The sequence below is a fragment of the Ranitomeya variabilis genome, chromosome 6 (genome assembly GCF_051348905.1).
Source record: "Ranitomeya variabilis isolate aRanVar5 chromosome 6, aRanVar5.hap1, whole genome shotgun sequence".
NCBI classification, from domain to species: domain Eukaryota; kingdom Metazoa; phylum Chordata; class Amphibia; order Anura; family Dendrobatidae; genus Ranitomeya; species Ranitomeya variabilis.
This window is the reverse complement of record NC_135237.1, coordinates 421,889,954-421,913,644: the sequence shown is the minus strand read 5'-3', so window position 1 is coordinate 421,913,644 and position 23,691 is coordinate 421,889,954. Positions and strand designations below refer to the sequence as shown.

General features: G+C 44.9%; 2 protein-coding genes across 2 annotated transcripts in view; one reads left to right on the top strand and one right to left on the bottom strand.

Annotated features, from left to right (window-relative positions):
* YES1 (YES proto-oncogene 1, Src family tyrosine kinase) overlaps positions 1 to 23,691 on the bottom strand; it is a 101,037-nt gene that overhangs the window by 28,285 nt on the left and 49,061 nt on the right. The window contains exon 2 of the mRNA XM_077270317.1: positions 2,426 to 2,683. Within this exon, the coding sequence (XP_077126432.1) occupies positions 2,426 to 2,678 (253 nt within the window). The 5' untranslated portion in view covers positions 2,679 to 2,683. The remainder of the gene's footprint in view (positions 1 to 2,425; positions 2,684 to 23,691) is intronic.
* LOC143782632 (uncharacterized) lies at positions 20,419 to 23,088 on the top strand. The gene is made up of 5 exons (XM_077270316.1): positions 20,419 to 21,283; positions 21,391 to 21,462; positions 21,562 to 21,775; positions 21,869 to 22,028; positions 22,140 to 23,088. Exons 1-5 carry the CDS (start codon positions 21,197 to 21,199, stop codon positions 23,086 to 23,088), a joined length of 1,482 nt encoding a protein of 493 aa, XP_077126431.1. The 5' UTR covers positions 20,419 to 21,196.

Below are 23,691 nucleotides of genomic sequence, written 5' to 3'. Positions count from 1 at the left end.
TTACATGAAAACTTATTATTTTATGATCACTATTCCCCAAGTGACCCCCAACCCTTATATTTGATATGCGGTCTGGCCTGTTGGTTAATATTAGGTCTAGCAGTGCCCCCCTCCTTGTTGGGTCCTGAACCAGCTGTGAAAGGTAATTGTCTCTCATAGTTGTCAAAAACCGATTACCTTTGCTGGAACTGCAGGTTTCTGTTCCCCAATCTATTTCAGGGTAGTTGAAGTCCCCCATAATAATGACTTCTCCTTGAGTCGCAGCTTCATCTATTTGCTTTACGAGGATATTCTCCATTGCTTCCATTATTTTTGGAGATTTATAACAAACCCCTATCAGTAATTTATTATTATTTTTTTTTTTTTTGGTAAAGCACAACATTTTACCATTTACCAAAAACAGAATGAGGCCTACAAAGAAAAGAACATAGTGTCTAAAGTCAAATATGGTGGAGGATCAAAGATGTTTTGTAATGGTTTTGCTACCACTGGCACTGTGTGCCTTTACTGTGTGCAAGGCATCATGAAATCTGAAGATTGTAGTGTACAATGTAGTGAGAGAGCTGGGTTTGTGCCCCAGGTCATGGGTCCTCAAGCAGGACAATGACCCCAAACATACTTCAGGAAACACCCACAAATGGATGGAAACAAAGTGCTGGAGAGTTCTGAACTGGTCTCTAATGGGTCCAGATAAGTGATGAGCGTGTATACTCATTGCTCAGGCTTTCCCGAGCACACTCGGGTGACCTTCGAGTATTTGTTAGTGTTCAGAGATTTAGTTTTCATCGCCTGAGCTGAATTATTTACAGCTACCAGCCAGGCTGAGTACATGTGGGGGTTGCCTGTTTGCTAGGGAATCCCCACATGTAATCAAGCTGGCTAATAGCTGTAAATCATTCAACTGTGGCGATGAAAATTAAATCTCCGAACACTAACAAATACACCGAGACCACCCGAGCAACGAGTATACTCATCACTAGTCCAGATATAAATCCCACTGAACACCTGTTGAGAGATCGTAAAATTGCTGTTTGGAGAAGGCACCCTTCAAATATGAGAACCAAACAATAAAATCCAGCGGAGCAGCAGGTAAGTGGAATAAAAATTCAAATTTATTGCAAAAACTGTTTAACCGTAGATGGAGGTTCCTCCAGCGTCTTCAAATATGAGAGACTGGGAGCAGTTTGCAAAAGAAGAGTGGTCCAAAATTCCAGTTGAGAGGTTTAAGAAACTTGTTGATGGTCATAGGAAGCGATTGATTGCAGTTATTTATTCCAAAGGGTGTGCAACCAAATATTAAGTTGAGGGTGCCAACCATTTTGGCTAGCCCATTTTTGGGGTTGTGTGAGAAATTAGGTCCAAATTGCCTCTCTTTTTTTTTGTGCTACAATACACACAAAAGGAAAAAAAACATGTAATTGCAAACATTTTCTGGAACAATTACAAGGGTGCCAACACTTTCGGCACTCACTCGTTCCATACAACATGAAACCTGATTTAAGTAGCAGGCTACTTTCCACTGTCATGCTCATTATAAAGTGTTAATCCTGCTTGGTTCACTTCCACATGGATGGGTGAAGTATTAGTAGACTCGATGTCACCTGCTCTGCTCATCTCTCAATGTGGAAGTGAGCCAAACAGGGCTAGGTCAGGGGATATCAGGGCCTTTTTTTATTTTTACCAACACATTGTGCCTAAGGACGAGGCAGGTAGTCACTAACTACCTGCCGGCTGTACCAGGGGCAGGTCTCTGCCGGCACAGACCGCTCCTGCTGGCAATTTAGCGGCTTCTGCTCACATCAGGCGGACAAAGAAGTGGCTTCTTTTCAATCTCTGCTGGTGGGGTGTGTAACTGCCAATGTCATGCTAATTGACAGCCAGCTCCCTGCTGCAGAAAGTCGGCTATCAATCAGCATGAAATTGGCAGTCACACCCCGTCACTGTCAACAGAACACGGAGCAGCTAATTCACAGACAGGAGCGGTCAGTGACCACTCTGACCCAGATACAACAGGTAGTTAACTACTGGCCTGTTAGTTTTAAGGCACACAATCCTGGATCACTTCTAAATTGTATTTTCAGGCTTGAAACTTTGTTTTCTACAATCCTGTATTATGGCATATTTTTGCTTTGTTTTGTTTCAGTTTCATTTCTAAAATATCAAAACATGCTTTCTCCAACGTTCTAATGCCAAAACCAAAAAATGCTGTAATGGGGATAAAAATATAAAACACACACAAATAAATGGCCAAAACAACTGTGTGTGTTTGTAGACTTCTCAATGATCTGCTTTAAACTTTAAAAGTTACATCTGGCCTCTGTAATATTGGTTCAAAATAGTGTTGAGAAAAACAGTAAACCTGTGTGTGACTTTAGCCTACGTGTTATGAAAAAATAAAAATAAATAAAATCCTTCAAAAACTTACCGGTCAACCCTCCGGGGTAAGAAACTGGCACTGGTGAAAATAGAGAAGTAGCCCCTCCAAATGGAGTAATTCCAGAAGACCCTCCAAACGGTGTCATGGAATGACTGTTGAAGTTTGTGGGTGGTCCTTTAGCAGCTGGCGACTGTGCAGCTTGTGTTGGGTCACCGCCATATTGGGTAATAGGTTCTTGTTTGGGTTCCGATCTGTACTTTATTGATGGACCTTTGTCCTCCTTGCTCTTAATACAGCCCATTATATCTATACAAAACAGAAGAGAATGGATTATAAGTGACTGGAGGACGAGAACAATGCATTAATCCACCAGAACATCTCTTGCCATGTTCAATAGCTAATTTCATACAGTATTTACATGGAGAAAGTAAGATTTCCCTCTCCTCAGATGAATGCATGTGCTCTATACATGACCTTGGCAATCCGGTTCTGCAGGTTGCCAGAAAAACAGTTAAAGAGGCAGAGACCTGTGAAGTGTTTGGAGGAATGTCAGGAACGGTATACACTCCTGAATACAGTCCTCACAGGGAAGGTCTAAACGGCCAAGGCAGCAAGTACGGCATCTACATGCATCAATGCCAACAGCAAAATGCTAATTATCTCACAGATTCTGCAGGATTATAAAAAACTAGATGGTGGCCAGATTCTAACGCATCGGGTATTCTAGAATATGTATAGTAGTATATAACACAGGCCACGCGGTATATATAACACAGGCCACGCGGTGTATATAACACAGGCCACGCGGTGTATATAACACAGGCCACGCGGTGTATATAACACAGGCCACGCGGTGTATATAACACAGGCCACGCGGTGTATATAACACAGGCCACGCGGTGTATATAACACAGCCCACGCGGTGTATATAACACAGCCCACGCGGTGTATATAACACAGCCCACGCGGTGTATATAACACAGCCCACGCGGTGTATATAACACAGCCCACGCGGTGTATATAACACAGCCCACGCGGTGTATATAACACAGCCCACGCGGTGTATATAACACAGCCCACGCGGTGTATATAACACAGCCCACGCGGTGTATATAACACAGCCCACGCGGTGTATATAACACAGCCCACGCGGTGTATATAACACAGCCCACGCGGTGTATATAACACAGCCCACGCGGTGTATATAACACAGCCCACGCGGTGTATATAACACAGCCCACGCGGTGTATATAACACAGCCCACGCGGTGTATATAACACAGCCCACGCGGTGTATATAACACAGCCCACGCGGTGTATATAACACAGCCCACGCGGTGTATATAACACAGCCCACGCGGTGTATATAACACAGCCCACGCGGTGTATATAACACAGCCCACGCGGTGTATATAACACAGCCCACGCGGTGTATATAACACAGCCCACGCGGTATATAACACAGCCCACGCGGTATATAACACAGCCCACGCGGTATATAACACAGCCCACGCGGTATATAACAGCCCACGCGGTATATAACACAGCCCACGCGGTATATAACACAGCCCACGCGGTATATAACAGCCCACGCGGTATATAACACAGCCCACGCGGTATATAACACAGCCCACGCGGTATATAACACAGCCCACGCGGTATATAACACAGCCCACGCGGTATATAACACAGCCCACGCAGTATATAACACAGCCCACGCAGTATATAGCAGTGTAGGCACCATATCCCTGTTAAAAAAAATAATTAAAATAAAAAATAGTTATATACTCACCTTCCGGCGGCCCCCGGATCCAGGCCAGGCGTTTAGCGATGCTCCTCGCGACGCTCTGGTCCCAAGAATGCATTGAGGCAATAACACGTGATGATGTAGCGGTCTTGTGAGACCGCTACGTTATCTCCGGTCATTGCTGAAATGCATTCTTGGTACCGGAGTGTCGCGAGGAGCGGGAAAGGCGCCGGAAAGTGAGAATATAATGATTTTGTTAAATTATTTTTAACATTAGATCTTTTTACTATTGATGCTGCATAGGCAGCATCAATAGTAAAAAGTTGGTCACACAGGGTTAATAGCTGCATTAACAGACTGCGTTACACTGCATTACGCCGCGGTGTAACTCAGTCCGTGTATCGGACTGCTAAACCGCTATGGGGGCACCGACTGTTGGTCGCGGCCAATCAGCGACCCGAGATTTCTGCGACAGACAGACGGTGAAGTACACCTTAGGCAATGAAATATATAGATGGCTCCACAGATCGCAGTCCAGACAGTGTGCTCTGCACCCATTGTAACAGAACTAAAACAGCGTGCTCTGCGCCCATTGTAACAGAACTACGGTCCATAAGAAAACACTGCCTGACGGACGTATCTAGAAGTTTATATTATGTAGAAGAAATAAAAATCTCACAAATTAAAAGAAAATAAAAAGGCAACCTCTAATACCTCTTCGACATGGTATTGCGGTTTATCCTCAATTATCGACATTTTATTTAAAGCATTGGCCAAAAAGATAAATCAGGCCCAATTCACAATTTCTGTATTGGATGAGTGGATTTTGGCACAGATCCTCCCCAAATCCACAAACATTTTGCATCCAATGCATGCAAATTTGGATTTTGTAACCCAGTGCACTTGTACCAGTAAAACAAAAAAAAAAAAGTTAGCCTCCCCCCAACCCCCCCGTGTTGTGGGAAAAAGCAGAAGACACTAACATCCTTATGTTACTGTATATTCCACATAATCTCCAAATCTTCATAATCAATATGATCATCTAGGCAACCTAGCCACTTATCTCCAAATGTGTTTTACCCTTTAAATAAGGCTAATTCTTACGCACATTCGAGGCAAAAATCTGAATGTCACTTTGGATTTACCGCATGCAAATCTGATGTGTGAACATACATGTAAGCATCCAAGAGACCTAAATGGAGGAATGACTGCGTTAGGCATGTTTTTCATGTCTGACATTCACTGTCAGAGTACGGCCAGCAATGTCTGTGCAAAGCGCGGATCCACTGAGCAGGTTGTTGAGTTCGGCAGGAGACCTGTGGCCAGTCCGGATACTTATCCACACTCAGTCACTGCAGGACATGGAAACAGACCTTACACTGAAGAGGGAGCCAGGCTGTACTTCCACTTTGCAGAAAAAAGGTGTAGATAGACCATTTTGCTGGGACAGCTACTTTACCAGCTTTCCATTACATTCAGCAGTTTTGACCTAAAATAAGATTTCAAGCATTGGGAGTCAAAGTAAGGTGACTGAACAAGGTGCAAATGGTTATGTACGTCATTACCTTCAGTTTCCTTGATTTTGTTTTTTTTTCTTTGAGCATAGTGGATACAAACTAAGAAGCCTGGGTTTTAGGCTAAAAGCCTAACCCTGTGATAAATCTGCAAACTAAATGTAGCAATAATTAAAAGCATCTGTCCTGATGTCACACCAGCCGCGGCTAAACAACTGCTTAATCTCTGCCTGGCAATGCTAACTCCAAGGGGATTTGCTAGGCTAGATTCTATCTCTCTGCAAAAAAATGATCCATGCATTTCTAGGTTATTAATTGCTGAATACTCTGTCCAAGTGTAACAGCAAAGAGACACTGTGGTCACATAAAAAGGTGCTTCTAAGGTTACAGGATGGAAACGGAAGATTGTACGAAAAATTGTGGCTTTATTCGCAGAGAACAACAACCTGGTATTTAGTACAGTAGCTAAAAGGGGGTCCTGCGTCACAAAATCATCTATGTGCTGCCTTAAAGAAAAAACAGAACAAAAGAAGACTAGGTGGAAATTGAGAAAGACATAAGGAATACTTCTAGTGTCTGTAATGGGAGACCAAACATAAGCCAAGCCAATCTCCCTGCCTGATGCACGCCAACAATCTGGAAGACCTGGGTTCACTTGGCAAGAATATGCATGAAAGAAATCACATCCCCCAAATGTAAGTGAAAACATGAGTGTTCATGTGTTTAGTTTAGCATGTCCAACCACCAAAATGAAAGAAAATATACCTTATATAGTTTAGTCCTGGGGCCTACCTGGCTCAAGCAAAAAAAAATAAATAATAATAATAAAGGAATATGAATGAATTGCTGTTTAATCAGTGAAGAACTAAGCATATTAAAAATTGTTGCAACTTTCTATGAAATAAGATTGCGGAAAAAAAAGCCCCCGGTCAGTATTTTACCTCAGGGTTTGTAAGCCAAAGCCAGGAGTGGGTGATAAATACAGAACTGGTGACGTGTTTCTACTATACTTTTCCTCTGACTGTTCTGCTTCTGGTTTTGGCTTACAAATACTGAGGTAAAATACTGACGTAAAATACTGACCAAACACTGAACGGGTGATCGTGGTCTTCTAAGTGTTGCCCATAGCCACCTCTCTTTCCTTCCAGCTGAAATTTTATATTCTGTTGCAGTTTGTATCAAAGTACCAGGTTAGTGCAGAATCATCAGATTAAACCAGAATCATAGTGGTGGGCAAAAACTGGACGCCACTCATGTTCTTAGCTTCCAAAAATATTTCCTTGCAATGACAACAAGCCTTAAAATGGTAAGAAAGCAAGCTTTTTTTTTTTTTTACTTTTATTTTGCCATATCAGGTTTGAAAATTAACAAGGTGATCAAAGAACAGCCTCCCCTTTGCCTCAACATAAATCCTAAGCCAGTGCTCAACAGACACCCTAGAAGTGTCCTATTTTGGACAAAAGCCTCTACGTCTAAAGGTACCTTCACACTCAGCAACTTTACAACGAGAACGACAACGATCCGTGACGTTGCAGCGTCCTGGAGAGCGATCTCGTGTTTGACACGCAGCAGCGATCTGGATCCTGCTGTGCCATCGCTGGTCGGAGCTAGAAGTCCAGAACTTTATTTGGTCGCCAGGTCGGCGTGTATCGTCATGTTTGACATAAAAAGCAACGATGTCAGCAATGTTTAAAGGTACCGACACACTCAGCAACGCTGCAGCGATATAGACAACGAGCCAACCTAAACTAGATCGCTGGAGCGTCGCTGTTTAGGTCGCTGTAGAGACGTCAAACACAGCAGCTCCAGAACGATGCAGGAGCGATCCAGTGACGTAACGGCGACTCACTTATCGTTCTCGCTGGTTGTTAGCTCCATTACATCCATTGTTAGCGTCGTTGCTTTTGATGTCAAACATGACGATACACGCCGACCTGGCGCCAAAATAAAGTTCTGGACTTCTTGCTCCTACCAGCGATGGCACAGCGAGATCCAGATCGCTGCTGCGTGTTAAACACAACGAGATCGCTATGCAGGACGCTGCAACGTCACGGATTGTTGTCGTTCTCTTTGCAAAGTTGCTGAGTGTGACGGTACCTGAGCTAACGACCTGTGAGAACGAAAAGTGAGTCACCGTTAACATCACAGGATCGCTCCTGCATCGTTGTGGAGCTGCTGTGTTTGACGTCTCTACAGCGACCTAAACAGCGACGCTGCAGCGATCAGCTCGCTGTCTATTTCGCTGCAGCGTCGCTGAGTGTGACGGTACCTTAAGGACTAATCTGGAAGGTTAATCATCTAATCGGATGTCATTTTCAGCACGGTGCACATTTGTTAGATGTCACCATTATACAGCATTGTCACCTCAAATATCTACTACTAAGCTGGTAGACATGATGGCAACCCCCCTAACGCTTTCCTGGGCAGTGAGAGCACATTGATGCCATTGATTACACTGTAGGCCCTGCCTGGCTCTATGGCTATTTTGAGGCTGACATTTTATTTTTTATTTTTTCCAAATGGCCTTCAACTCTATCTGTAGCCATGGCGACTTAATGGATGATAGATCTGTAGGAAGATCGCTTTTGTGCAAGCCTATTTAGGTCCACCAAAGTCTTCTCCGCAGTTATATTGATAGTATGAAGCCATCAGGTCGCTTGTGTTTCTCTTTGCGTTGTTTCTTCTAGCCTTCCAATCATGATCTTGCCGTCTTAGTTTGAGGTGTCCAAATGTTGTCAAGTTGTAGCTTGGTGCAATTCCCACACATGTAAAGAACGGGTCTCTGTTGTGAGCTGGTCAGTGGTCAGAACTGATGTGCAAATGAATGAGAATACGGACCACCTCTATACTGACAGCAGTACACAGGGCCCCCTCCTGGAGATAGGAGCAAGTCTCATAGAAGGGATCCACACCCACTAGACATTTATTGAATATCCCATACACTATTCTGATATTGGTGGCTTTGCGTCGTATCATTACCAGTTCGAACACTGGAGATAGATTTGTGCAGCCCGCAGTAATATCGGTGATGTAGTGGCTGATCACATAATGCAGGGCACCCGCAAGATTGTAATTTAGCTTACAGAGAGCTCTTATTAAGGCAATGGCCTGTAGGAAAGTCTACAAATTTCTCTATGAGCTTTTTTAATACACTGCAATAACCATTAACGTTTATAATGGAAACTTATAAAGGATATTGGCAGAAAATACAAGATGTATAACGTGTCAAAGCTGTAGGCTGTATCTGTACTGCGGGGATATGGTATATACTATTTTCAGTAACAGAAAATAAGTTCTATGTCTTATCATGTAAGAGACTTACTTTTAATCGGAAAAGCGCTACACACACATAATTGCCACTTCTACAGCTTTAATATGGGATGGCTATAAATGGCCCGTACCTTTGTGTTCACTATTAATGGATAAACAAAATATTATACACTGCTCAAAAAAATAAAGGGAACACTAAAATCCCACATCCTAGATATCACTAAATCGTTAACTTTATAATATATAAAGTTATCTTTGTGTGGAAACTTCCTGAAGAAGAAGCCATGAGCTTCGAAATGCGTTGAATAAGGGTACTGTCTCACAGTGGCACTTTTGTTGCTACGACGGTACGATCCGTGACGTTCCAGCGATATCCATACGATCTCGCAGTGTCTGACACGCAGCGGCGATCAGGGACCCTGCTGAGAATCGTACGTCGTAGCAGATCGTTTGGAACTTTCTTTCGTCGCTGGATCTCCCGCTGTCATCGTTGGATCGGTGTATGTGACACCGATCCAACGATGCGTTCGCTTGTAACCAGGGTAAACATCGGGTTACTAAGCGCAGGGCCGCGCTTAGTAACCCGATGTTTACCCTGGTTACCATTGTAAAAGTAAAAAAAAAAAAAAACAGTACATACTCACATTCCGGTGTCCGTCAGGTCCCTTGCAGTCTGCTTCCCGCTCTGACTGACTGCCGGACGGAAAGTAAGAGCAGAGCACAGCGGTGACGTCACCGCTGTGATCTGCTTTCAATTTACGGCGGCACTCAGTCAGAGCGGGAAGCAGACTGCAAGGGACCTAACGGACACCGGAATGTGAGTATGTACGTTTTTGTTTTTTTTACTTTTACGATGGTAACCAGGGTAAACATCGGGTTACTAAGCGCGGCCCTGCGCTTAGTAACCCGATGTTTACCCTGGTTACCCGGGGCCTTCGGCATCGTTGGTCGCTGGAGAGCGGTCTGTGTGACAGCTCCCCAGCGACCACACAACGACTTACCAACGATCACGGCCAGGTCGTACCGCTGGTCGTGATCGTTGGAAAGTTGCAGAGTGTGACAGTACCCTAAACCACCCGAACACCTTACAACTATATCTGGATCTATTATTTGTCACAGCAGCGTGGATTTTATCCACATTCATCTATTATAATGTCTCTAAGAGGTCGCAGCGCCGACCTGTGGATCTGCAGCAGCTGACAAACTACACACCTTTATTTTGTACCACCAGGTGAGCAGTTCTCTCATATTTGATTAGAAGCAATCCTGAGGATAAGACCCTATTTGCTCTTTATTTGTCTCCTATTGTTCTATACTAGATATTACTGAATGAAATATTCCAGTTGTAAATCTTTATTCATTACATAGTGGAATGCGTTGAGGACAATAAAAACTAAAAATCATCAACGTAAATTACAACTAATATCCCACAGAGGTCTGGAGTTGGAATGATGCTCAAAATCAAAGTGGAAAATGAAGTTACAGGCTGATCCAACTTCAGCCTCAAGACAAGGAAATGATGCTCAGTAGTGTGTGTGGCCTCCATGTGTCTGTATGACCTCCCTACAATGCCTGGGCATGCTCCTGATGAGGCGGCGGATGGTCTCCTGAGGGATCTCCTCCCAGACCTGGACTAAAGCATCCGCCAACTCCTGGACAGTCTGTGGTGCAACGTGACGTTGGTGGATGGAGCAAGACATGATGTCCCAGATGTGTTCAATCGGATAAAGACAGTTTGATTTCACAGAAGTTTGATTTACTTGGAGTTATATTCTGTTTAAGTGTTCCCTTTACTTTTTTGAGCAGTGTATATACAAATAAGAATTTCCTTATTAAAATTTACTGTTGCATGAACCCAATCCTTCTCCACATGACTCACTTGGGCAAATGGATATCAGATGTTGGTCGTCTGCCTGGGAAAATCCACTGTAAGCCAACATATAGTGGAAGCCGTTCTGGAGGCCGTGAACTGTAATGGAGGTATCAAGGATGGCTGTACATCATTATGCAATAACCCCCTCTGCAATGGCTGCTGTCCGGACAGTGCCTAGCAGCTCACGACCCTCCATGCAACATCAGCTTGATAGCTGCGAATGCCAAGAGCAGGGGCCAGAGTGTTCAGGTAATTGCCCCAGGGCCAGATTTTGAGAAGAGCTGCTTTTGATGAGAGAATGCCTTTAACGAATCCTGCTATACACAGAAGTTTGCTAAATTATCAAACTACATCAAGAACCTGTCTAAATGGTTTATTGGAACATACAAATATCAAACTGTTAGCGGCGGGACCCCATCTACTAGTCAGAGCAGAGTGGAAAATAATGCCAACCCCAAAGGCTGTAATGTAAGCATGTATTCTTGACAAGCTATTAAACTTCATTATCAGCTAAGTAATACATTTCTTGTGTAATAATGGTGCGACATCTCACAGCTCTGCCCAAGGATTAGCATCAGAAATAAGGCCAGTAGTTACCGCAGCTAACACAGAGCCCTTTCCTCTAATATACCCCTCACACTCAGCTGCCCAATGCCACCTCTGGGGCTGTTCCTGCTTCTTATCCTAATGAAAAAGGCTGTAGAAAACTCAGCCCAATAGTGGCCATAGCAATGTTATCAGAACAAATCATTTCTTCTCTATTTTCACTCAAAAAAGAAAAAGATATAGGAACAATGTTTCTCTAACAGGTGCCGGCTAAAAGTCATTCCCCAAGGCAGTCTTGAAAGCCTCCAACATTTATGACAGTGACTGTTAATATACATCTATTTCCGTCAGCAATAACAAAAGGCATATATAGACAAAGGGCACAGCTAACCAAACACAGGCATGTAACGTAAGATGCCATTCCATCAGAAACAGATGACATTTCTTTTGGAGATCCCAACAAAAAGGAGAGCTTTCTTTCACCATCATGGAGACATGTGGCCCAAGAATTTACACAGCAGGTGTGAAAACACCATAGCACTGCATGGCCAGCGACGACTACAAGTGCCACATGGCAGAAAAGGGCTTTATTACACGTTTGGGTTTTGTACAACTCAGAGCACCTTTATGAAAAATAGAGTACGCACATTTTATTTTTTTTATTTTTGTTTAAATCCTTCTATTTAATTTTACCATTACTCATTGCTCCTTATGTAAATAGAAAAATAGAAGCCCTCTACCCAAATTATTTTAATGATAGCCATCCTCTCTCTTGTATAATGCAGCCCCATACACTTTCTCTAAGTAAGTCTATCTTTTTCTGCCTTGTGCATCAAAAAAATATGTCTCAGCACATTTTCCCCACAATCTCTCCTAAATATGTACTGTATATCGAGTATAAGTCGAGGCACCTAGTTTTACCACAAAAAAATGGAAAAACGTATTGACTTGAGTATAAGCCAGGTATGGCATTGTCCCCTCATCCCTAGCCTGGCATGCATGGCTCCCTCATCACTAGCCTGGTATACACAGCTCCTCATCCCTAGCCTGGTATGCACAGCTCCTCATCCCTAGCCTGGTATGCACAGCTCCTCATCCCTAGCCTGGTATGCACAGCTCCTCATCCCTAGCCTGGTATGCACAGCTCCTCATCCCTAGCCTGGTATGCACAGCTCCTCATCCCTAGCCTGGTATGCACAGCTCCTCATCCCTAGTCTGGTATGCACAGCTCCTCATCCCTAGCCTGGTATGCACAGCTCCTCATCCCTAGCCTGGTATGCACAGCTCCTCATCCCTAGCCTGGTATGCACAGCTCCTCATCCCTAGTCTGGTATGCACAGCTCCTCATCCCTAGTCTGGTATGCACAGCTCCTCATCACTAGCCTGGTATACACAGCTCCTCATCCCTAGCCTGGTATGCACAGCTCCTCATCCCTAGCCTGGCATGCACAGCTCCTCATCCCTAGCCTGGCATGCACAGCTCCTCATCCCTAGCCTGGTATGCACAGCTCCTCATCACTAGCCTGGTATACACAGCTCCTCATCCCTAGCCTGGTATGCACAGCTCCTCATCCCTAGTCTGCCATGCACAGCTCCTCATCCCTAGCCTGGCATGCACAGCTCCTCATCCCTAACCTGGCATGCACAGCTCCTCATCCCTAGCCTGGCATGCACGGCTCCCTCATCACTAGCCTGGTATACACAGCTCCTCATCCCTAGCCTGGTATGCACAGCTCCTCATCCCTAGCCTGGTATGCACAGCTCCTCATCCCTAGCCTGGTATGCACAGCTCCTCATCCCTAGCCTGGCATGCACAGCTCCTCATCCCTAGCCTGGCATGCACAGCTCCTCATCCCTAGCCTGGCATGCACAGCTCCTCATCCCTAGCCTGGCATGCACAGCTCCTCATCCCTAGCCTGGCATGCACAGCTCCTCATCCCTAGCCAGGTATGGCATTGTCCCCTCATCCCTAGCCTGGTATGCACAGCTCCTCATCCCTAGCCTGGTATGCACAGCTCCTCATCCCTAGCCTGGTATGCACAGCTCCTCATCCCTAGCCTGGCATGCACAGCTCCTCATCCCTAGCCTGGCATGCACAGCTCCTCATCCCTAGCCTGGCATGCACAGCTCCTCATCCCTAGCCTGGCATGCACAGCTCCTCATCCCTAGCCTGGCATGCACAGCTCCTCATCCCTAGCCTGGTATGCACAGCTCCTCATCCCTAGCCTGGTATGCACAGCTCCTCATCCCTAGCCTGGTATGCACAGCTCCTCATCCCTAGCCTGGTATGCACAGCTCCTCATCCCTAGCCTGGTATGCACAGCTCCTCATCCCTAGCCTGGTATGCACAGCTCCTCATCCCTAGCCTGGTATGCACAGCTCCTCATCCCTAGCCTGGTATGCACAGCTCCTCATCCCTAGCCTGGTATGCACAGCTCCTCATCCCTAGCCTGGTATGCACAGCTCCTCATCCCTAGCCTGGTATGCACAGCTCCTCATCCCTAGCCTGGTATGCACAGCTCCTCATCCCTAGCCTGGTATGCACAGCTCCTCATCCCTAGCCTGGTATGCACAGCTCCTCATCCCTAGCCTGGTATGCACAGCTCCTCATCCCTAGCCAGGTATGGCATTGTCCCCTCATCCCTAGCCAGGTATGGCATTGTCCCCTCATCCCTAGCCAGGTATGGCATTGTCCCCTCATCCCTAGCCTGGCATGCATGGCTCCCTCATCCCTAGCCTGGTATGCACAGCTCCTCATCCCTAGCCTGGTATGCACAGCTCCTCATCCCTAGCCTTCGTATGCATGGTCTCACAACGTCATGTTCCATTGCCAGCAGCTGTAGCGGACGGGTAATCACGTGTGCTCACTAGTGATGAGCGAGTGTACTCGTTGCTCGGGTGGTCTCCAAGTATTTATGACAGCTCGGAGATTTAGCTTTCATCGCCTCAGCTGAATGATTTACAGCTACTAGCGAGCATGATTACATGTGGGGATTACCTTGCAACCAGGCAACCTCCACATGTACTCAGGCTGCGTAGTAGCTGTAAATCATTCTACTGCCGCGATGAAAACTAAATCTCCAAACACTAACAAATATTCAATCACACGAGCGTGCTCGGGAAAACCCAAGCAACGAGTACACTCGCTCATCACTAGTGGCAACTACTTAAGGGAATGAATATTCACTGTCCTCCACGCCTATGGGGGTGGAGGGCTGTGAATATTTGTTCCCTTAATTAGCAGGTACATGTGATCGCCCAGCCGCTGCAGAAAGCCAGTGGCTGCGACTACTGTGCCCGCTATTAAAGAGAAATGAATATTCACTGCCAGCGCAGTGAATATTCATTTATCTTTAGCGGCGGGTACAGGCTTTAGCCGGAGCAGGTGGCTCCTGCCTCCTGTGACCTGCTGCTCCAAAGCTGCCCCTCCGTCTTCTGGGACCCTCACTCGAGTATAAGCCGAGGGGGTCTTTTTCAACACAAAAAAAGTGTTGAAAAAAAAAAAAAAATTGGCTTATACTCCAGTATATATGGTATGTAATGCAAGTATTTTAATCCTTACCAATCGCAGTATTCCCCAGCCTCCACAAATGCACCTTTGCGCTTTCGGCCTATGTGACTTGCATTGCATTAACCGTATCGCACATGGGCTTGTGTGTGGACCCGAAGTTGATTTCTCAATACAGGTTTATGTATTCCCATTTTGAATCTCAGACTTACATTTGAAAAGCAGCACCGCACCATACAGTGTGAGCTGGCAAAGCCAAAGAAGAGTAATACAAGGTGTATCCAATCAGTTCGCTGAAATCTCTAGTATTAAAACCTTACCTTGTATAAACCAACCTCAGTATAGATAAAGCAGAGCAGGATACAGGCCTGTTAAGACATCTGCCCATGGGAAACTATAGAGATGAAAGTCCTAGCTCAAAAGGTAGTCTGGGCACGCCCCTTTATGCTCCAGCTTATTTCTTTGGTTTTGCTGTAGCTTCTTGAACTTTGTACAAACTGGAATGGCTTCCACTTTTTTGGCTTGACGTTTAATCTATATAACTTGCCATCGGCAGGTGTCTAAACAGTCGGGCCCCTGTTCTGCTCTGCCCTTATCTATATTGAGGTCGGTTGACACAAGGTGAGGTTTTCATACTAGAGATGGGAAAGTCCTGATTGGGAACACTTTGTTCGGTGGTATAGCTTTTACGCTTCTATGATCAAAATGGTGTTAACTAAATACTCTGTTATTTACATTTACTATTACCATTTTCTTTGTACATGGTATTCACTCATTTTGTTTTTTTTCTTGGGCTTTGTCTGTGAGATGGTCACAGTGTGAACATACTCCTACACACTGCATGTATGTATACCACCTCATTCTCCAAGCTCATTGCTTTGGTTTTTATGTAATGTACACTGCTCAAAAAAATAAAGGCAACACAAACACCACAATGCAACTCCAAGTCAATCACACTTTTGTGAAATCAAACTGTCCTGTTATGAAGCAACGCAGATTGTGAATCAATTTCTCCAGATGTTGTGCAAATGCAACAGAAAACAGGTAGAAATGATAGGCAAATAAATAGCAAGACAACCCCTATAAAGGAGTGGTTCTGCAGGGGGAGGGGGGGTGACCACGGACCATTTCTCTGTTCTCATCTTTTTTTGCTGTTTTTGGACATTTTTGTATTTTGTCATTGCTCTCACCCCTAGAGGTACTGTAAAATAGAATGAGGCGGTGTTTAGATACAGCAAAAAAGAGAAAAGACTAGACTAATGATGGTATGCACACCCGAAAATTATAAAAATTCTGAAAACTTTTATTATATTATTCCACCCCTTTTACATACATTTACAAATGAGGCGGTGTTTATGCACACCCCTGAGAACAGAGCACACAGTACACCGAGCATGGGTCAGATCCTAGCTTGCTGCCATGGGGTTTAGTGGCAGTGCCTGGAGTTCTGGTGCACATTGAAAAAAATGGGCACACGGCTATAGGTGTGCGGGTGCCAACGCTGGTTCTTCTACTGTTTCCCTCTCCGTGTGGTGGTATTGGTGGCATTCCCCATGGTCTTGGTAAGGAGGGAGACAGGAGAGAGTCAGGAGGCAGCCCACAGCCCAGTCAATCAGGGGGGATGTGTGTGACTGGGTCACGCCTGGATAAAACCAGGAAATCCGGAAGTTGACATGACATCAGCATATTTCCATGGTGGCTGCAGCTGGGGTCACGTGATGTGAACTAACAGAGCAACTATAGCGCCACTCTCAGGCACAGAACAGCAAAAGGTATTTACAAAAATACTTAGTTACAAAGGTGTAAATCGATGGGTGCACTAACCCCTTTCCGACATCGGGCGTAATAGTACGCCGATGTCTGACCCCTTCCTTTTGATGTAGGCTCTGGCGGTGAGCCCACATCTTTCCCGGCATATATCAGCTGTTTTGAACAGCTGACATGTGCCCGGAATAGCCACAGGTGGAATCGCGATCCAACCGTGGCTATTAACCCCCCTTAAATGCTGCTGTCAAACGCTGACAGTGGCATACAATAAGAGCTTCCGGCAATCGCACCGGAAATACACACTGGTCACTCCCGTCACGTGATGGCGGGTCACCGATGGGTTGGCATGACAAACGGAGGTCTCCTGGAGACCTCTATGGTTGTCAGTGCCGGCTTGCTGTGAGTGCCACCCAGTGGTCGGCGCTCACAGCAAGTGAGTAAATCTGCTATATAGAGGCGATCTAATCATTGCCTCTATGTAGCAGAGCTGATCAGGCTATGCCAGCTTCTAGCCTCCCATGGAGACTATTCAAGCATGCCAAAAGAAAAAAGGTTTTTAAAAATATATGTATAAAAAGATAAATAAATATACGGTAAGTTCAAATCACCCCCCTTTTGCCCCATTCAAAATAACACAAAAATAAAATCAAAACATATACATATTTGGTATTGACGTGTTCAGAATCGCCAGTTCTATCAATAAAAAAAAGATTAACCTGATCGCTAAATGGCGTAGCGAGAAAAATAAGTCAAATCGCCAGAATTATTTTTTTTGGTCGCTGCCACATTGCATTAAAATGCAATAACAAGCGATCAAAAGAACGTATCTGCACCAAAATGGTATGATTAAAAACGTCAGCTGGGCACGCAAAAAATAAGCCCTCACCCAACCCGACCCGAGATCATGAAAAATGGAGACGCTACGGGTATCGGAAAATGGTGCATTTTTTTTTTCTTCTTTTAAACAAAGTTTGGAATTTTTTTTCACCACTTTTCAAGATAAAAAAAAAAGAACCTCAACATGTTAGGTGTCTATGAACTCGTAATGACCTGGAGAATCATAATGGCAGGTCAGATTTAGCATTTAGTGAACCTAGTAAAAAAGCCAAACAAAAAACAAGTGTGGGATTGCATTTTTTTTGCAATTTCACCACAATTGGATTTTTTTTCCCGTTTTCTAGTACATGACAAGGTAAAACCAATGGGGTCGTTCAAAAGTACAACTCGTCCCGCAAAAAAGCCCTCACATGGCCATATTGACAAAAAAAATTAAGTTAAAGTTATGGCTCTGGGAAGAAGGGGAGTGAAAAACGAAAACGCAACACCAAAAAAAGCTCCGGGGGTTAAGGGGTTAAACACAGACCACCTCTTTAAGTAATGAAAGCATCTCTAGAATGTGTTAACCACCAGCATTTTTGAAGGTGGCACCTCAGACCCTACCGATCCCGAGGGTTTAGTCAGTGCAAAGTTGGTCTAGTGCACAACTCCGTTCCAGCCTCCTGGCTGTGGATTGAACTTCAACCTGACCCTTTTACTTCAATAGGCTTGTTTAACAGGAGCAACACAAGTGAAGGGAACACAGTAGTAGTAAACATGTTGTGCCGTCTCCTTCTCATGACCAGTCAGGAAGGAGCTGCAACATTCATAAAGTGATGGTCTTAGCTACAAGTCATGAGAACAGCCATCTAACGGTTCTTTTGATATTTTTGTAACATTTCATTGAGGCTACTTTCACACTAGCGTTAACTGCATTACGTTTCAAAACGTCTTTTTTCAGAAAAAACGCATCCAGCAAAACTTTTTGCTGGATGCGTTTTTTTCCCATAGACTTGTATTGGCGACGTATGGCGACGGATTGGCATACGTCGTGTACGTTTTACGACGGATGCGTCGAAATTTGGCGACACGTCGTCTCAAAAAAACGTAGATTGTAGCGTTTTTTGTCTCCGCCTAAAAAACGTGTCGCGACGCATCCTGCGGCATACGTCGTTGGCTGCAATGGAAGCCTATGAGCGACGGATGCGTCGGGACACGTCGTACGACGCAATGCAGCGCTGCAATACGTTTTTTTTACACTGAGCATGCTCAGAAGCTGGATTTTGTTGCCAATTGGCCAGACACCCCCAAATCTATATAAACCTGGCCTGGGCCTTCAACCCCACATATGCCTGCAAGACCCATGAGAAGACTTCCAGCAAGAGCTAGCCAGCCACAAGACCCCAGCGTGACACAGGAGCCAGCCACAGGAAGGAGCCAGCCACAGGAAGGAGCCAGCCACAGGAAGGAGCCAGCCACAGGACTCCAGCCATAAGACCTCAGCCACAAGACCACAGCCTGACACAGGAGCCAGCCACAGGAAGGAGCCAGCCACGGGACTCCAGCCACAAGACTCCAGCCACCATAGAGCCAGTGTGAGTATTGCAATTTTTGTGTGCATCTGTGTGCCTGTGCATTTGTGTGTGTATATGAGGTACTGACTACAGAAAGAGCTTAAAACCTGAAGAGAACCTGAGGCCTGCCATCGTCCTGCACCAGCCAGTGCCATGCTAGAGTCCAGATGCAGCCTGATTCCAGCCACTGTGAAGACCTGCTGCTTCAGCCAAAGGATTGTCAGCCTTTTGTATGTGTGTATGTGTGTGTGTGTGTATGCGTCTTCTGATTGGGTTCACCTTTCTGCCTTTGTTGTACATATGTGTATTTGCCTAAAGCTATGTGCGTGCATGTGTGTATTTTTGTACGGCTGTGTGCTTTTGTATCATGTGCCTGCACCATATTATGCCTTTGCCAATTTTATGCCTGTTCATGTGGGAGGGTATGTGTCCATGTGCAGGATTGCATCAGGATGTGGTCAGGATTTTCCATCAGTATTTGTACGCCAAAACTAGGAGTGGGTGATCAAAGCAAAAGTATGCCTTTTTTCGTATTATACTTTACCTAATTTTTACACTCCTGGTTTTGGCTTTACAAATACTGCTGGAAAATCCTGACCAAATTCTGAGGCGATCCTGAATGTGGACACATACCATGCATGTTTTTTGTGTGCGTCTTGTTGATTGCATGTGCATTTGTCCATGCTGTAATAGGTTATTTGCCTTTTTCTGATGTATTGACTGTATAGTGGTCTGTGCAGCATGTGGTTTTATTTATTTTTTTTTTTTTAAATCTGATGTGTTTTTTAAAAAAGTCTAGCGGTCTGCAGCTTGTGGTTTGAATGTGTGAGTGTGGGTTTTTTCTATTTAATAAAAGTGTTGATTTTTTTTAAATTACAGTTATAACCTTTTGCAGTTGAAGTACTTGTATTTAAAATAAAGAGCATGTCAGCTCCTAATTGTGATTTAAAAAAAAAAAGAGTGAAAAAAAAAATTATAATAAAATGTTTATAAAAAAAATTTCCGTAGTATTATTTCATAAAGGTAAATTTAAAACTGGTGTATGTACCAATGGTTACACATGCAATACAGGGTTGGTTGAGGGCTAATTTTTTTAATAAAGGTTAACCTGTATTTTTTTTTTTTTTTTTTTTGGGGGGGGGGGGGGGGGGGGGGAGGTTATTTATTTTACATAAAATGTGTCAAATATATTTTTTCTTGGTGTTAACATTAAAAAATTTTATTTTATGGGACATGGAAATTAATGGTATATCGTGCCACTTTTTTTGGGGGGGGGTTTTGGTGTTCACCTGTATGAACATTTCTGACATCATTTTAGTAGGGTGTTTATCATTGAGCATTACCTAGTTCAGGGGGTGGTCTAACTATAGATCCATTATACATATTAACAGATAAACCAGGACCGCTGCCCACCAGGACCACAGCCACCGGCTATCCACCAGGACCACATTTTCTATTCTTTAAAAGTAAGTTTTGAAGACCCCAAATCTGCTACTGCAATGTGTAGAGCAGATTGCAAGTGTCTTTTTAACTTACAGAGCCACCAGGACCACAGCCACCGGCTATCCCACCAGGACCACAGCCACCGGCTATCCCACCAGGACCACAGCCACCGGCTATCCCACCAGGACCACAGCCACCGGCTATCCACCAGGACCACATTTTCTATTCTTTAAAAGTAAGTTTTGAAGACCCCAAATCTGCTACTGCAATGTGTAGAGCAGATTGCAAGTGTCTTTTTAACTTACAGAGCCACCAGGACCACAGCCACCGGCTATCCCACCAGGACCACAGCCACCGGCTATCCCACCAGGACCACAGCCACCGGCTATCCCACCAGGACCACAGCCACCGGCTATCCACCAGGACCACATTTTCTATTCTTTAAAAGTAAGTTTTGAAGACCCCAAATCTGCTACTGCAATGTGTAGAGCAGATTGCAAGTGTCTTTTTAACTTACAGAGCCACCAGGACCACAGCCACCGGCTATCCCACCAGGACCACAGCCACCGGCTATCCCACCAGGACCACAGCCACCGGCTATCCCACCAGGACCACAGCCACCGGCCTTTGTACATCAACAATGTCCTCTTCTGACAGCCCTCCTCCACAGCAACAGCGTTTATCGGTAAATTAACACAAAACATTTTTTTTTTTTTAAATTTCTTTAAATTACATTTTTATGGATAACTACATGCATAAATTATGTTTCAACAGGAAGCTGAATCAGATGAGGAGCTGTCAGAAGGGGGCGAGACGGGTGGAGAGATGCAAGTGGAGGAGGAACCAAGTGTAAGTATTGGTGAAACAGTTGTTTTGCACATCACACTGCACCATACACAAAACAGATTACTAAACACCTGCCTACCTTAACTGAGAATTTGTTTCCTTTATTTCAGGCTGCTGCTGCCGCTGAAGGCTCTCCCAGACAGTCCCAGAGTCGGCGGACTCGTCGCCGCGGTCGGCCATCAGTGAGTTTTTTTTTTTTTGGGGGAGGGGGATTCTATTGGTACTTTAGTATTTCAGTGTACTAATTTGTTTGTTTTCCTTTTTTTTTTTTTTTGACACAGGCTTCACAGCGTGCTCCCGCAGAAGAGGAGGATGATGATGATGACATTGATGTAGACTGTCTCATCGAGGAGGTTCGTGAGCGGGAGCCGCTGTGGAACATGGCTGACCGCAGGCATGCTGATACCGGTGTCACCCGTCGGCTCTGGGACGAAGTGTGTCGCACCCTGTTTCCAAGGCGGGAGAGCCTTCATCCTCAGCAGCAGAGCAAACTAGGTAAGTATTCACTTTCCAGTGATGTTTTGAGCTGACTGTAATGTATTGCATTTACCAATTTTTTGTTTTTTCTTTTGATTCTTGTCTTCACAGTTGGAAAGGTTAGGAAGCGGTGGCGGTCACTGAGGGATCGCTTTAAGAGGGAATTCAATGATGAGATGAAGGCCCCGAGTGGCTCTGCAGGAAGGAAGAGGAGCAGATATAAATATGGCCAGGCCCTCTCCTTCCTGAGGCGAACCATGCTAAGCAGAGTGTAAGTATTCTACAGCCCAATTATAACCATGTTAACCTGTCTACTTAGTTTGCTTTCAGTCAGGGCTTTTTCATTCCAATGTATTAATTTCTTTTGTTTTTTCTTTCACAGCACCTTCTCCAGCCACCGGGCGCCTGCATCTTCCTCTGCGCCCTCTGGAGCGATCCCTCCTGAGTCCGCCACTGAGGGCCACGTCGGTAGGCCCCACACCTCTGTCCCCTCCTCTGACCCCTCCTCTGACCCCTCTGTCCCCTCCACTTCATCCGTCCCAAGCAGTGGAGCATTATTGCAGCCTTCATTGCTCGCATCTGATGCTGAACAGATAGCGTTTCCTTTACCCCACCCCTCTGATCCTGCCACCTCGACACCACCATTAGGTTCGTGGCGGCAGCGACAGAGGGGTCAGGAAAAGAGCTATGCTCCTGAGTTCTTGCACCTGAATGCATCCTTCCAAGGCTCTTTCAAAATTTTGGGAGAGCAAGTGACTGCTGGTTTCAACATGGTGCAGTCACGCATCAGTGAAACAAGCCGTGAAACCAGCAGTCGCTTGGATAGGCTGCATTCAGCTGTAAGTCCCGATCCGGCCAATATTTTTTTTAACTCCATGCTCAGGACCATGGAGAAACTATCTTTTGAGCAACAGATGCGGGTAATGAATACCTGCCATAATGCTCTACTGCAGGCCGTTAACGAGTCTACCCACACACCTCGCCACACCTCCACTCCAATTCCACACCATACCCAGCATTACCAAACCCAGCCCCAATACCCACACCAGCACCATTACCAAACCCAGTCCCACTACCCTACCCAGTCACAATACCCAACCCAGTCCCCACAACAATCCCGGCCCCAAGACCAAATTACTTCCCCAATGTTTTCCTTACTGAACTTTTCTCTTCCCCCTACCCCAACACCACCCCCCTCTGGTCAGCCTCTTGGTTTACCCCCCCCTTCCACTGCACCCCAAACAAGTAGGGTTTCCCCACCTATCGACGTGGTCCAACCTTCCGGCCCATCCTCCTCTCATATCTCCACCCAACAATTTGAAAATTTGTAAATTGTTATTAATATAAATAATATTATAAAAAATGTTCACATTTTTCAAAAAAAAAGTTGGAAAATAAAAATATATTTTTTTTGCAAAACAAAAAAAAAAAAAAAAAAAGAGTTAAAATAAAATTCGGATTACAATTCTACTCTTTGTGTGTGTGTGGATTTATTAAGGTTATATAATAAAAAAAGGTTTAATAAAAACAAACACCAGACATGTAAGAGGTATAACATAATGGTTTTACTAGCAAGAAAACCACGCTTTTGGGCCTTTTTTTTTTGGGGGGGGGGGGCAGAAACACTTTTTTTACATAACCAAAACACATGGGAAACAGGTTACACATGGGAAACAGGTTACACAATCATGTCTTGCCACGGGATCCGCCCGACAGGTGAGACAAAATAATCGGCAAACTGGTCCCTCATCCTTGTAACTGAACTTGTAGAGCGAAACGAGCTGCTGCGGTAGTCCCACAAGGTGGTCTCCAACTCTTCATCATCCAAAGAAACGGGCTCCTTTGACAGGACAAAGTTGTGGAGCACCACACAGGCTTTAACTACCTCGTCTATAGTTGTTGTTTTCAGCTTGATAGCCGTCAGCAGAACTCGC